Source organism: Hippocampus bargibanti, linkage group LG01 (assembly GCF_051943395.1).
Source record: "Hippocampus bargibanti isolate YZ-2025 linkage group LG01, ASM5194339v1, whole genome shotgun sequence".
NCBI classification, from domain to species: Eukaryota; Metazoa; Chordata; class Actinopteri; order Syngnathiformes; family Syngnathidae; genus Hippocampus; species Hippocampus bargibanti.
Window position 1 is genome coordinate 26,599,016 of NC_142734.1, and position 16,434 is coordinate 26,615,449.

The 16,434-nt window shown below is 42.3% G+C and overlaps 1 protein-coding gene across 9 annotated transcripts in view; it reads left to right on the plus strand.

Moving 5' to 3' along the window:
• The window catches only part of LOC148903634 (arf-GAP with coiled-coil, ANK repeat and PH domain-containing protein 3-like), a 57,587-nt gene that overhangs the window by 22,841 nt on the left and 18,312 nt on the right, over positions 1 to 16,434 (plus strand). For 3 of the 9 annotated variants that reach the window (XR_016116230.1, XM_089006124.1, XM_089006142.1), the window contains exons 2-7: positions 3,354 to 3,518; positions 3,961 to 4,123; positions 11,816 to 11,873; positions 12,420 to 12,539; positions 13,107 to 13,160; positions 16,042 to 16,100. Coding sequence is in view for 7 of the 9 variants with exons in the window: in XM_089006124.1 (XP_088862250.1) it covers positions 4,077 to 4,123; positions 11,816 to 11,873; positions 12,420 to 12,539; positions 13,107 to 13,160; positions 16,042 to 16,100 (338 nt within the window). In the remaining 2 variants the exon portion in view is untranslated. Of the gene's footprint in view, positions 1 to 3,250; positions 3,519 to 3,960; positions 4,124 to 11,815; positions 11,874 to 12,299; positions 12,540 to 13,106; positions 13,161 to 16,041; positions 16,101 to 16,434 lie in introns of those variants that run through there. The other 6 variants (XM_089006133.1, XM_089006150.1, XM_089006168.1 and 3 more) reach the window with 6 other exon arrangements.

Consider the following 16,434-nt stretch of genomic DNA (forward strand, 5'->3'; position numbering starts at 1 on the left):
TATCTATCTATCTATCTATCTATCTATCTATCTATCTATCTATACTATCTATCTATTAACATATTTTATCTATACTATCGTATCTATCTATCTATCTATGCTATCTATCGCGGCAATACTCAGTATTGGACACTAGGTGGCAGCGTATTTGCGATGAGAGCACCTGAAAGGTTGACGTGAGTATTTTGTCTGATTTTGGGTTGTGTTGTTATATCGATCGATCTGTCTCCCTCCTTCCACCCTCTCCCATTCTCCCTCCCTCTGCCCACCTTCCTCGTGTGACATCCCGATTCATTCATTCCCACCCAAACGCTGGGGCGGTAAATTGGTGGTGGTGCATTCACGATTACCCGTAAATAGCACTTATCCAAAATGTTAGTACGTATAATATCGAAGGAGTTCCGGGATATATGTAACGGATAGATAAATATACTGCTTTGAGGCGTCAGATTATTAACGTGTTTCTGAATATTTGTGGTTAGAGATCATATCGAAATAATGACTAGCATCGTGTCATTCTGGGTTTAAAGTATGTCCAGTAAGTAAAATAGTGGAGCTCAACGGGATGACATTAAACGCACCGTAGTGCACAGGCGTGTGATTTTTTTGCTCATCAAGTTTCAGTCGGCGGGATTGAAGTGGCTCGTACGGAAGACCGCCGAAAGACGCCCCACCAGCCGAACGGAACACTGGGTATGTCCCGGGCTGAATGAACAAATTGCTGGGACACAAAGATGACGGTGGATTTTGATGAGTGTGTCAAAGATTCGCCCCGTTTCAGGTGAGTGATGCGTTTACGGTCGTTTACGGTTGTCCGACTATTCGCCGCGCTACGGGATCCTCTTGAAAAATGCTCGAGTTGGTCCCACATGAGAAGTCGTCAAACTTTGTTGAGAGCTACCCAAGATTTTTCAAACACATTTTACAACCGAAGTGTCACATAAATATATGCAAGGGCATCAATTACCATCATGTACTGTATTCATCTTATCCATGAATGTAACACTTTCGTTGAGATCTTTTATTTGTCATATCATATGCTATGAAATCGTCATCTCTCTCAGGAAACGGGATTAGTTACCGTTCAGTAAATAATATTTAAAGGACAACCGACATCACTTTTTTGTTTCCCAACTGACATCAGAAAAATATTTTATAGCATCTAAAATACCCAAAATACGCAGTATGATATTTTTAGTCAAATGCAAAACACCAATAAAAATGACTTAAAGTGTCCAAAAACTACTTCAAATTGAACCCGGAAGTGGCCAGTATCAGAAGGTCCCGCCCCCTTGTTCGTGGTGTAACGCCAAGACGTCTTGCCTTGCTCGAGAATCAAAACAATGGCTTCAGATTCGGAAAAGATACTTTCTTGTTACTCATCCAGTTATGAATATGATTCAAATAGTTCTGAAGAGGAAAGCATACATGTTTGCAATCGATTAAAGAATTTATTCTGGTCATTTTGATGCATCTGGAGAGAAATGTAGTGACAAACTCTTTAGTACTCACAGTACCCAAAAAAGGCAGAAGCTCCGTAGAAATTGTCTTCTGGGACATTTTGTAAGCGAACATCAAATACACTGTAGAAGTCTTGGCGCAACACACAACGATTCACCATCACGTTATTTATGTGTTTTTCTTCTAATTTCGCCATCAACACGGATCAACACGAAGTTTTCAGACCAAACAAAGTACCGCAAAATGCATTGAGGTGGACGTTCCTTCAGTGACGTAGGGTGAGGACTTGTCACCAACTCAAAAACAAGACTTCCGGAATATTCAGCGCGAGTCTTAAAACGTAAAATATAGCTATATGCGGTGGAATCTTGGTAAAATACGCTCAGTAGAAGTCATTTGAAGCGATTTTACAAATTATGGACACAACTTGTCCGGAGACGTCGGTTGTCCTTTAATATTATTGTACGTCACTGTAACATTACGTATGGTCAGTTGGTGTGACGGTAAATTAAGAAAGAACGGTATCGTTATGGCGTAAGGCACTTTTGTCAAAGTCAAGGCCCAGGGGCCAAATCTGGCCCGCCACATCATAAACTCTTGATCTCCAAAGGTTGCTGAGCCGATGGTTGACCTGTTGTTGTAGTGACTCACCTGTCCTTCCAGTGGCGCTGTTGTCAAGATGATAAGAGAACCTCATGGTGCTGAAGTGACTCGAGAAAGACAGCGTCGCTGGTGTAGCGGGAGGGGTATGAGGAGAGGAAGGAGGAGAGGGGAGGCCAAACAGGGCGCAACGAGTCCGGTTCATGAGTTCAAGGCTCAATGCAGGGGAGTAAACGTCCCGCCGCTTCTCCGGCCCTCGCCGTCCTCCCGCTCGCTCGCATCTTCTCCTGGCGTCCACTGCCGCCACATGCTCGCCACACCACCAAACTGCAGACTTGGCAGCTTCTTGCCGACTCAGCGACGCTCCCGCTTCATTCTCTCATCGTGTACTTAGTTAAAACACACACAAACACACGCGCATACACACAAACACACACTCCCGCGCGTGGACTTTGGTGTCCCGGCTGGTGCAGTTCTTGACTTCTGTGTGAAAATGGGAGCTGATGAGAAGTTGAACACTGCAGCTCCGCCTCTGTCTGGTCATTTGATCCTCGACCCAGTCTACCCCCCCCCCCCCCCCCCCCCCGTCTCCCAGAGACTTTGTGGTCTGGATTTCATTTTCCCTCCTTTCTCGCTTCCTGAAACTTGAAGCAAAGGAAAACTGAAGGAAAAATTCCTCAATTTTTTTCAAGTCGGCCTCCATCAGAAGGAATCTGCACTGGAAGGTCACGTGAGGTTTTGACTGTTGGGTGGACCACTAGGGTGAACACATGTGGAAAATCTATGTATCTACACATCTATGTATGTCCATCTATCTATCTATCTATCTATCGATCTATCGATCTATCGATCTATCTATCTATCTCTATCTCTATCTCTATCTCTATCTCTATCTCTATCTCTCTCTCTCTCTCTCTCTCTCTCTCTCTCTCTCTCTCTCTCTCTCTCTCTCTCTCTCTCTATCTATCTATCTATCTATCTATCTATCTATCTATCTATCTATCTATCTATCTATCTATCTATCTATCTATCTATCTATCTATCTATCTATCTATCTATCTATCTATCTATCTATCTATCTATCTATCTATCTATCTATCTATCTATCTATCTATCTATCTATCTATCTATCTATCTATCTATCTATCTATCTATCTATCTATCTATCTATCTATCTATCTATCTATCTATCTATCTATCTATCTATCTATCCGTTCATACGTTCATCCTTTGAGCTATTTTTAAAACATGTGTTGATTGTTGGTTTATGTCATATTTTACATATTTCCAAGTATCTCTTTGGCCCATGAACGAATGCGTAACGTCGTGCTCCTCAAGAGGATGATGCCCGAGACAGAGAAGTGCAGTCCTGGTTGGGACTGACTGGGACGCGGCAATACTCAGTATTGGACACTAGGTGGCAGCGTATTTGCGATGAGAGCACCTGAAAGGTTGACGTGAGTATTTTGTCTGATTTTGGGTTGTGTTGTTATATCGATCGATCTGTCTCCCTCCTTCCACCCTCTCCCATTCTCCCTCCCTCTGCCCACCTTCCTCGTGTGACATCCCGATTCATTCATTCCCACCCAAACGCTGGGGCGGTAAATTGGTGGTGGTGCATTCACGATTACCCGTAAATAGCACTTATCCAAAATGTTAGTACGTATAATATCGAAGGAGTTCCGGGATATATGTAACGGATAGATAAATATACTGCTTTGAGGCGTCAGATTATTAACGTGTTTCTGAATATTTGTGGTTAGAGATCATATCGAAATAATGACTAGCATCGTGTCATTCTGGGTTTAAAGTATGTCCAGTAAGTAAAATAGTGGAGCTCAACGGGATGACATTGAACGCACCGTAGTGCACAGGCGTGTGATTTTTTTGCTCATCAAGTTTCAGTCGGCGGGATTGAAGTGGCTCGTACGGAAGACCGCCGAAAGACGCCCCACCAGCCGAACGGAACACTGGGTATGTCCCGGGCTGAATGAACAAACTGCTGGTACACAAAGATGACGGTGGATTTTGATGAGTGTGTCAAAGATTCGCCCCGTTTCAGGTGAGTGATGCGTTTACGGTCGTTTACGGTTGTCCGACTATTCGCAACGCTACGGGATCCTCTTGAAAAATGCTCGAGTTGGTCCCACATGAGAAGTCGTCAAACTTTGTGGAGAGCTACCCAAGATTTTTCAAACACATTTTACAACCGAAGTGTCACATAAATATATGCAAGGGCATCAATTACCATCATGTACTGTATTCATCTTATCCATGAATGGAACACTTTCGTTGAGATCTTGTATTTGTCATATCAAATGCTATGAAATCGTCATCTCTCTCAGGAAACGGGATTAGTTACCGTTCAGTAAATAATATTTAAAGGACAACCGACATCACTTTTTTGTTTCCCAACTGACATCAGAAAAATATTTTATAGCATCTAAAATACCCAAAATACGCAGTATGATATTTTTAGTCAAATGCAAAACACCAATAAAAATGACTTAAAGTGTCCAAAAACTACTTCAAATTGAACCCGGAAGTGGCCAGTATCAGAAGGTCCCGCCCCCTTGTTCGTGGTGTAACGCCAAGACGTCTTGCCTTGCTCGAGAATCAAAACAATGGCTTCAGATTCGGAAAAGATACTTTCTTGTTACTCATCCAGTTATGAATATGATTCAAATAGTTCTGAAGAGGAAAGCATACATGTTTGCAATCGATTAAAGAATTTATTCTGGTCATTTTGATGCATCTGGAGAGAAATGTAGTGACAAACTCTTTAGTACTCACAGTACCCAAAAAAGGCAGAAGCTCCGTAGAAATTGTCTTCTGGGACATTTTGTAAGCGAACATCAAATACACTGTAGAAGTCTTGGCGCAACACACAACGATTCACCATCACGTTATTTATGTGTTTTTCTTCTAATTTCGCCATCAACACGGATCAACACGAAGTTTTCAGACCAAACAAAGTACCGCAAAATGCATTGAGGTGGACGTTCCTTCAGTGACGTAGGGTGAGGACTTGTCACCAACTCAAAAACAAGACTTCCGGAATATTCAGCGCGAGTCTTAAAACGTAAAATATAGCTATATGCGGTGGAATCTTGGTAAAATACGCTCAGTAGAAGTCATTTGAAGCGATTTTACAAATTATGGACACAACTTGTCCGGAGACGTCGGTTGTCCTTTAATATTATTGTACGTCACTGTAACATTACGTATGGTCAGTTGGTGTGACGGTAAATTAAGAAAGAACGGTATCGTTATGGCGTAAGGCACTTTTGTCAAAGTCAAGGCCCAGGGGCCAAATCTGGCCCGCCACATCATGTTATTTGATTAAAAGCTACACAAACTAAAGGGAAACACAATAACAAAACTGTATTTAGATTGGGTGCTTCGTATTAGTAGTCCAAAAGGATATTTGAAAAAAAACATTCTGGAGATTATATCTTTAAAGTTTTTAGGTTCAATGTCAGGCTTGCGCAGAGCTCGCTATGATTTGCTCATTCGAATCAGGTGTGTTACAAAAGGGAGACTTAGAAAACATGCAGGACAGTGGCCTTCTCAACCCGAGTTTGACGCTGGTCACTGCTTTTTCTCCCCCTCACTGCTGAACACAACCAACCCGGTTATACAATTGACGGTTGCCTTTCATGAGGAGGAAAGCCAACTTTGAGATGGAGCGTTATTGGTCTCAAATGTTGACTTTTTTTCTTGGTTCCACATGTGTTGAAAGAAAGCCTCACTGCTGATTGGATGATGCCATGTTTGTGTTTGCTCTTGACCAATGCCGCAGACACTCACTCTTGAGCAACTCTTTGAAGAGAACAGACTGGACAAAAGTTGTCATTGTTCGCTTGATCAGTCACGGGTGTCCTATTGTTGTACAAAAAGTAATACATTTTCTTTTGAAGGACAGCTCTGCTGAAGTTGCCATCACAAATCAAAAGACACTTCTCTGGTTAATAATGACATGATCAGGTTAATAATGACCCATGTTGGAGGTACCTACAAACTCTCTCTGATTTTGTTTGTAAATAACATTGCATAACAAGATGGCCATGACAAATACACCATCTCGTCATATCGTACTCTGGTGAGAGTGACATGACGCTCCCCAAAAAAATGGCCTCACCCGGAATGCAAATCAATCAATCAATCAATCAATCAATCAATCAATCAATCAATCAATGAGTTGGTGGGTCGGTCGGTCGGTCGGCCCGTCAGTCGGTCGGTCCGCCGATCCATCGATCCATCGATCCATCAATCAACCGACCGACCGATCAAGCGATCGATCATCAACCAAACAATCAACCAATCGATCAATCATTTAATTAATCATTTAACTAATCATTGAACTAATCATTTATCTAATCGATTAAATACTCAATTAAATGAACATTTAATCAATCAACCAACCAACCAACCAATAAATCAATTGATCAACCGACCAAACAACCGACCGACCGACCAACCCATTCATATTTTATGATGACGTCCAAGTCTCGTGTCGCGCCGTTGTAACTGAAAATGAAGAAAATATCAAAAAAAATTGTCGAGAAAACAATGGACAGTATTTTTATTTTATTTTCCTTCTAATTTTGAGTAGATAGAAGCAAACTAACGGCTGCTCATGGCTTTTGGGGAATTTGGTTGTCCTCGTAAGCCGTTTGAAGTCCGAGGCGAGAAATCGATGGCTTTCTGACTTAAATTTGTTCCATCCATCAACCCGCCCCCCAACACCCCCACCTCCCCCCACCCAGCCCAGCCAAACCTCTCCCTCCTGCCCACTTCCTGTCGGTCCTCCTGTGAGAGGGAAAATCGCTGGTTACGTCCTGGGCCGGGAAATGCGTCAGCGCGTCCGACTTTTGAAAGTGCAGGTCGAAATGAGGTCAGGACGTTGAAGACGCCGACTCCTTATTTTTTACTACGGCTCATCTGCAGTCACGAGCTAAAAGAGGCAAGACGACTTTCCAATCAAAGTGTTCTGGTCCATTTCTGGTTCCCCACCAAAATGAATGGCTTCATGTTTTCAAGCAGAGCATGGCAAATAGGAGCTCAAGGGGCCATTTTTGGATTTGAAAATGGGCCAATGCGTCGAGTCATTTATAGTCATGATGGCGGAGGGGCGGGGACATTTTAAATACAGTGATACCTCAGCTTACAAACTTAATTATGAACTCTATTGTGAACACTTTCTTTCAGAAGGGACAGGAACATAGGGTGACCTATAAGAGTGGAGGCAGGAGTACACAGGTAGACTACATTTTGTATCAACGGCGCCATCTGAAGGAAATGAGTGACTGCAAAGTAGTGGTTGGTGAGAGTGTAGCCAGACAGCATAGGTTGGTGGTGTGTAGGATGACGCTGGTAGTGATGAAGATGAAGAAACCAAAGGCAGAACTGAGGACAAAATGGTGGAAGTTGAAAAAGGAAGAGTGCATGACTTCTAGGAAGGAGTTAAGACAAGCACTGTGTGGGCAAGCGGTCCTTCCAGATGACTGGCAAATTACAGCGAACGTAATCAGAGAGACAGGTCGGAAAGTACTTGGTGTATCGAGTGGAAGAAAGGTAGTAAGTAGACTTGGTGGTGGTATGGGGAGGTGCAGGAGTGTATACAGAGAACGTGGTTAGCAAAGAAGAAGTGGGACACTGACAGGACGGACGAGAGTAGACAGCAGTACAAGGAGATGCAGCGCACGCTTAAAGTAAAGGTGGCAAAGGCCAAACAAGAGCCCTATGATGACTTGTATGCTAGACTGGAAAGCAAGGAAGGCGTGACTGATCTTTCCAGACTGGCGAGACAGAGAGACAGAGATGGTAAGGACCTGCAGCAGGTTCGGGTAATTAAGGATAGAGATGGCAATGTATTAACAGGTGCCAGTAGTGTGATGGCAAGATGGAAAGGGTACTTTGAAGAATTGATGAATGAGGAAAATGAGAAGGAACAAAGAGTCCAAGATGTGACTATTGTGGACCAAGACGTATCAAACATTAGCAAGAATGAAGTAAGGAGTGCGCTGAAGAGGATGAAGGGGGGAAACACTCGGGCCTGATGATTTACCAATCGAGGTATGGAAGTGTCTTGGAGAGTTGGCGGTGGTGCTTCAACAAGATCTTCGATGGTGAACAATACCTGGAGAATGGAGACGATGTGTACTCGTGCCCAGTTTTAAGAACAAAGGAGATGTGCAGAGTTGTAGTAACTATAGAGGAATAAAGTTGATGGGCCATACAATGAATCTATGGGAAAGAGTAGTTGAAGCTAGACTAAGAGCAGAAGTGAACATTTGTGAGCAGCAGTATTGCTTCATGCCAACAAAGAGTACGACAGATACAGTGTTTTTGTGCTTTTGTGAGTTGTGCTGTCGGTGTGACGGAGGAATTCAAGGTGGAGGTTGGACTCCACCAGGGGTCAGCTCTGAGCCCCTTGTTATTTGTGATGTTGATGGACAGGCTGACAGATGATGTTAGACAAGAATCTCATTGGACCATGATGTTTGCAGATGACATTGTGATCTGTAGAGAGAACAGGGAACAGGTAGGGAGAAACTAGAGATGTGGAGGTATGCCCTGGAAAGGAGAGGAATGAAAATCAGTCGCAGCAAGACGGAATATATGTGTGTGAATGAGAGGGATCCAAGTGCAAGAGTGATGCTACAGGGAGAAGAGATAAAGAAGGTGGACAATTTTAAGTACTTGGGGTCTACTGTCCAGAGCAGTGGAAACTGTGGAAAAGAGGTGAAGAAGCGTGTCCAGGCAGGCTGTAGCGGCTGGAGAAAAATGTCATTTGTGATGTGTGATAGAAGGGTTTCAGCTAGGATGAAAGGAAAACTGTATAAAACGGTGGTGAGACCAGCCATGATGTTTGGACTGGAGACAGTGCCACTGAAGAAAAGACAGGAAACAGAGCTGGAGGTAGCAAAGCTGAAGATGTTGAGGTTATCTTTGGGAGTGACCAGGTTGGATAGAATCAGGAATAAGTACAATAGAGGGACAACTCATATTAGAGGCTTTAGAGACGAAGTCATAGAGGCCAGACTGAGATGGTTTGGACATGTCCACAGGAGAGAGAGTGACTAAAGGAGAAGGATGCTGAGCCTTGAACTGCCAGGCTCGGTCTCGGCAGGAGACCGAGAGGAAGGCCGAAGAGGAGGTTTATGGATGTTGTCAAAGAGGACATGAAGTTAGCTGGTGTGAGAGAAGAGGATGCACAAAACCGGGTTAGATGGAGGACATTGATTCGCTGTGGGAAAAGCTGAAAGGAAAAGAAGAATTAGTTTAAAAAATCAAATGACACTTAAAACTGGCCTTTGAGTCATCTTATGATTGGATTTTATTATTTATGTATTTTTTTGCAATTTTGGTCTGCTGGTGGGGATAGGGTGGAGGTCATGGTTTCCGTTCTTCCAAATTCTTCCTTTTGGCTCTCATCCTTTCTTTCATTTTTTTGGCCCTCTTCCTCGTCTACTCATTGTTTTTCTTTTTTCCCTCATTATTTCCCATCTCTCATCACTTCATTGTGTCGAATTCCACCACCCTCTCTTTTTCACACTTTTCAGCCATCCAGATTAATGGGATTTCAATGTATCTGGGTGTGTCCCTTGAACTGCGTCAAATGGGGTACGTTGGATCAAATTAGCCAGTCTCCCGCGTTGTTGAGAGCCATGGAGGTTTCACACCCTATCCTGTCCGTCTTCGGGTACCCGAAACCGGTCGCCGGCCATTCAGGGGGTACACAGAGACCAACAACCGTCTGTGCTCACAATCACACCCCAGACTAATTTTTGAGGTTTCCATTCACCTGCCGTGCTATTTATTGGGAATGCGGGAGGAAAGCAGAGCACCCGGAGAAAAGCCACCCAAACAAACCCCAATTCTCGGGAGGGTGAGGCCGCCTTGGGGTCCACTGATAAATCTGGTTGATTCTTGATGTATTTTGACCCAAGCGTGCCATAGACATGTTATCGAGACTCGGGGCTAGGGGTGGATTATAGTTTTTCTCATTGTTTTTAGGAAATAAAATGGAAAGAAAAACCTGATTGATATTCTAAAACTGCAGCCAAGATTCCACTCTTTCTGTCCACTTTGGAATCTGGCCAGTGGGAGAAATGCTACGTTGTGCACATTTTCATCTGAGTGTTCCCACGGAGGAATGTTCTCCTTTACAAAATGGGAATTGTGCGCTCGTATTGGGCGGATGAGGTGCTTTGGGCTCTGCTCCTACTGGGAACAGTCAATTCCAACCCTGGGAGAAAATTGTGTATCTGCGAAAGATGCGGAAAATGCAATTTGGCTGAAGTCATTGTTGATCGAGCGCAATATTGTCTGGGTGCACAACAGTGGCAAACCCTGCATTTGACAGCAAGGTCTTCAGTCGTGCTATCAATCAAACCCATAACTATTTTATGATGACCTTAACTGCAGCTCCAGCGGCAACTGCGACTGATCTAAAAAGTGTGGTGCGATTGACTAGAAGTCCACAAGAGGGTAGCGTTAGCCAGGAAAAAAGGCCCGCGAGAAGGCTTTGGTGTCGCCAACTCCAAATCAGATTGGTGAAAGCAACAGTTTGATCGCCATCTATTTGATGCTACAGGGCCCGCAGAACTGATTGTGAAGGCGACCAGGTCGATTTCGGCCCCTGGTAACAAATGATGATTGAAATGTGATTGGTTAAATGCTTAAATACAAAAACGCACATCTGAAAGCAGCGCAACAGGGGACAGAAAAGCAATGAAAGGAAGCTGAAAGACAAATTTGAATTCTGTAAGTCATTGACTGCCATTCCTGAAATTATTCGGGAATAGAAAAGCATGACTTGAAGCGCCATTCCCAAATTTGTTTTGGTAATGGCGTTTTGGTTTTTCTTTCGGGAGGTGCTGATAAAGCGCCTGTCAGACCTCTGGCAATGTTTTCCCCTTCCACATGGGGGCAGCATATGCCTTTTGTAATAATAATAATAATAATAATAATAATAATAATAATAATAATAATAATAATAATACATTCCATGTTAGCGCTTTGTTACAGCTTCACCTTCAGCTGTACTGTAAATAGGACAGCCACCTTATGTTGACTTAATACAGTTACATATATCAATATGCTTTTCATACTTGCACTATGTACAGTTTTTTTTATGAATCATTTTTGCACAGTTACAGTATACGCCTCAGTCTTCTGACATTTTTATTATGGTTAGAATATCTTGTTTTATCTTTTCACCCTCCCCCCAAACCCCTTTCAAATTGATGCTGTGGACTGCAAATTTTCCCATTGTGGGACTATTAAAGGCTTTCTGTTTCCGATTCTGAAAGTGCTATATAAATCAATATGTACATTATGTATTGTATTGTATTTTGTACAGCCACCCCCATTTCAAGCCCAGATAACTCCCGACCCATATGACTTAGGAATTAACTCTTTTTTTTCTGATGAAAGAAGAGAGTCTAAGGTTTCTTACACTGACTTCAATGTTTATGTGGTCCTAAAACTCAATATTCTGTGGATCCTGCAAATTGAGTGAAAATGACAATGAATGAGCTCATAAGAATTAATGTACAAAATATCATTCACATCAGTCTGTTATTCAGATATTTTTAGGCCAGCAAGGAAAGGCCTTGCAAGCCCTGACGCTCTACCACTAGTGGACGTGCAATGTGACATGATGGCCTCTTCGTCAACCCACAAGCCTGTGATGGAAACAAAAAGCAGACATTTATGGACCATTTGTCTTCTTTTTGTTTTTCAGGGCAAATCTTGAGGATGTAGAGACCGAGGTGGTGGAAATTGAGGCAAAATTGGACAAGGTAAGGGACCCGTCTGCGCAACGTGACGCTAAGATAACGCCGTGGCTGCTAGGAAACAATTCAGATCACCGCAGGGTACCGCAAATGTTCTCACACGGAGAATCGAACGAGGGCCATCTAATGACTCCGATGGCCCAGAAGTGTCAAACCGCGATCAGCAAAATGTTGAGATTTTGTCACCGATCAATTGTGGAACTTGGCCGTGACATTTGATGACTCACCTGGAACTGCAAATATTCTTGAAGTCATCTTTAAAAATCAGCCCCCCACTTCACATTATTTTCTAACAATAAATTGGGTGCGCAAACGTCTCTAAAAGCCACGCCTGAACAGACGCGACAAGTCTGACATTCTGGTTGAAAGTTGCCAAGTATTTTTGTTGTGGTTGATGAAGGACACAGCTAGTCTCATTTGTGTCCATTTCAGGGTCATTTTTGAGGACCTTTCAACAAGCTCCATACGGATCGACACAAAAGCCAACTGGGTTGAAATGAGCGCCAAATGACCAACATCGCCTCTTCCGTTTTGTCCTTTTTGTCCGCACAGTTGGTGAAGCTCTGCGGTGGCGTGATCGACACTGGAAAGGCGTATGTCAGTGCCAACAAACTTTTCATCGGCGGCATCCGGGATCTGTCACGGCAGTGCCAGAAAGATGAAATGATTTCAGTGAGATTTGGTGGAATTGAGTTTGTTTTGTTGGCTTTGGGTGTTGTTTGAGCAAACATTTGCAATTTTGGTTCAGACCTTAGCGAGTATCATGAAATTTCACACGTTTAATTTGCTTTCGTTGGCCAAATAAAATGATGTGGCGGGGCAGATTTGGCCCCCGGGCCTTGACTTTAACACCTTTCATCTACAGTGACCATTGCATGCCTATATTAAAAAAAGGAAATGAAATAACAAAATTAAAAGGATCTTTGAAAAACAAAAAAAAATGTTTAAAAAAAGTCATTCACACTAACTGAAGCAAAACAAACAAGAATAACAACACTGAAAAGCCCAAAAGTAATTTCATTAAATTAAAAAGTCACTTTTACATCATAAGTATTTTTCAACCTGTGTGGGATTTATCCTAAAAGGCAAAAACAAATGGAGTCATAACCATAACACTGCTGAGACACACCTATCCACAAACAATGTCAAGTCTGTGTGTTGAGTGTGTGGATTTTTCTATCTTCCCCTGCCGATTTTTTTTTTCACCGCCACGTCCTTTTTGCTTTGCATTGCTGACAGGAATTCCTGGAAAAGTGTGGCGAAAGTCTCCAGGAAATCATCAACTTCCACATAGTAAGAATGCCAAGACAAGTCACATATCTGTCAACCTCTCTCTCTCTCTCTCTCTCTCTCTCTCTCTCTCTCTCTCTCTCTCTCTCTCTCTCTCTCTCTCTCTCTCTCTCTCTCTCTCTCTCTCTCTCTCTCTCTCTCTCTCTCTCTCTCTCTCTCTCTCTCTCTCTCTCTCTCTCTCTCTCTCTCGTTTCTGTCTCTCGCTTTCTTTTTTATTTTTTTCAATGAATCTTATTTTTTTCCCCCAAAAGATAAGTAGCCGCCTCATCAAGGTGTCCAAATGGAGCCTTCGCGTGCATTCATTGTGACTCCATATCACAGGGCTGTCCAAACATTGTTGCAAAGGGGGGCAGATTTGTGTGTTAAAAATGTTGGAGGACGTTCTTTACGTATAACGGCAATTCATTGAAAAAAATTTCAGTGACACATTCTGTGTTTCTCATTTGATTTTTTATTTATATATAATTTCAGCTACTACTAGTTCATTTCACAAACAAACATGCGGATCAAAATTGAATTCACATTGAAAATTGAAATTGAATATTCACTCAACGTCATTTTTTTAACACTAATTAACTTTTCTGTAACAGTTGAACAGAAAAAAATAGAAAATTGCCATTTTAGAAAAAAAAAGCCATTTTATAAATTAAAAAGAGAACATTGCCATTTTAGAAATTGAAAAACAGTTAAATTTGCCATTTTCGAAAATTGGGGGAGGCTCATTGAGTCAATGTACTAATTTGCTGTTCCTCTCGATGGCAGCACTCAGAACACGCAGTTAACAGCGCTACTGCCCAACATATTTTTTCTAGACGCGGGTCAGACGTTATTGATTTTGTGACAGAAGGTTGTGAGGCGAATGAAAATTGACCACGGGCCGCATTCGGCCCCTGGGCTGGACTTTGGACATGTCTGCCATATCACGTCTGTCGCGCCCATTCGTCAAATGCTGCGTTCAGGCCCAACATGAAATATCACACGTTCACATACATCTTCTGTGCGTTTGTTCATGGGAGGGGGGGAATCAAGCAGAATTTGTTTTGAATAGAATTCCTCGCAGAGGAGGAATGTGACACTCGCAATGCAGATTTTTGCGGGAGAAAATTTTGTGGGGTATTATTTTAAGGCCATATCGCCAAGCCATCATCCGCCAGTATATCTGGCTGGGCTTTTTATTTGTCATTTTATCTCCCAACCCTGAGCCAATCGTGGTTGACTTTTGGCCGCAGGCGTCGGGGATGCCATTGTGGCCACAAGTTTATTTCTGCTACCCCAGCGCTGTTGTTTCAATGAGACAAACTGAAATTGGTGATCATTTCCAAACTCGGGTCATTTGAAAGTCACCTTCCAACTATTTTTAAAAGCGCCCTTCACTTTCGGGTCAGACTCCAGATGGAATATCATCTGCTGTGAAATGTAAATTTCTCCACTGCGAGACTAATAAAGGCAAATCCAAATCTTTATTCTTCACTGACTTGCCAATGGAGGCCCACAGTTGAAACGACCTATTTAGCGGGGATGTTGCAGGAATATCTGAGCGGGTGCTCCCCGTGGGAAATGGAATCCTCTGGGATTGCAAGATTGTAAGCATCCCAGAAAAGGCGTCGTTATTGTGCGAGGGAGGGATGGTGGGGTGCGGGGTCCGCATTCCTCCTCCATTCATTGCCGCCAACTGGCATTCATGTGCATGTGGAAGTGCACTCCATCGTTTTCTTTTGGTAAACAAAGTACTGTGTGCGGGATTTGCTTTGGTAGCTGCAAATTTTCTTCACTTTGATTTGAAATGTTTACAAGATTTTTTTGCAGAACTAATAAAACATTTCAACCTGAAATACACAATAAGGATATACAATTCAGTTTAAGCCCCGCCTAAAAAAAATGGGTTAGCCGTTGCCATTTACACCCCCATAACGAGAACATTTTTTACATTCCAAAATTGTCTGAAACACGGGCACATGAATAACATTTTTATTAATGCTAAATATGTGCATATGCATTTTTACACAGGACAGCGACAATCTAAGATCATCAAAATAAGTATATATTTGTTCTTGGGTGGCTGATTTATTTATTTATGATGATTTTTATTTGTTTATTTATTTATGTGTTTTTTTTTCTGTATGTATGTATATAAATATATTTAACATTTGTTTGTTATATATGTATTTTAAACATATTTATTTTTTAATGTATTCGCTTATTTATTGATTTATTTGTGTTTGATATTTTTAATTTGAATGTAATTTAATAACACAGGTATTAATGGGTGCCATTGACTTGTTTATAATATAGACAAATAATGGAATGGTCGCTCTATAACACAGGTGTCAAAGTCAAGGCCCGCGGGCCAAATCCGGCCCACCACATAATTTTTTTCGGCCCGCGGAAGCAAATCAAACTTGTTAAATTCCATGATGATTGCTAAAATCTGAGCCAAAATTTCATATTTTTGGATATCAATCACAATAAAAGTCATTATTCTTGACTTCAGATTTGAAAACGAGTTATTCATTAATTTGCTGTGTGCTCTATATGTAATATTTGAAGGGATTTAAACATTCTAATGGCGTCCCCAAATTCATAACGGCCCTCGAGAGGAAACTGTAACTACAATGTGGCCCGCGGCAAAAAATGACTTTGACACCCCTGCTCTATAACAAGCCTCTGATTGACTTGTAAGCAATCCATCTTTTGCCTTTATGTGCCCCGACATCTTACGTAACCTTCTCACACCCCAAAATTCAGATGGGATAGGCTCCAAGTTATCCGAAATCCACTTTTATAGACTTGCTTGAATAACTGCTGTTATCCATTCATGTCAAAGTTTAACGGTCTCTACTGGATGAGGTTCTGAGATTTTTCTTTGTTGTCGTTTCTGTCACAGATGCTTTTTGATCAAGCTCAGCATTCAGTCAAGCAACAGCTGCAGCATTTCGTCAAAGAGTGAGTTCATGATGCACCAGCCAGTAGAATTGCCTGTGAAAATCTTTTTTTCAAGTCAGCCAACATGGTAGAGATCTAGTTCCCCGTTGGCTTTGACATCTTTCCGTTTTAGACAGGGTAAACCAGGTACACTATGTCCAAAGTTCGGCCCTGGGGGCCAAATGCGGCCCGTGGTCAATGTTCATATAAAAATAGTGTCTGGCCCGGATGTAGACTGAATACACTGGGCGGTAGCGCTGTTACCTGTGTGCTAGGTGCTGCCAGCTAGTGGCTCAATATACAAGTCATTTTCTGAAATTGTGACAATCAACAAAAGAATAATTACTTCTGTTCA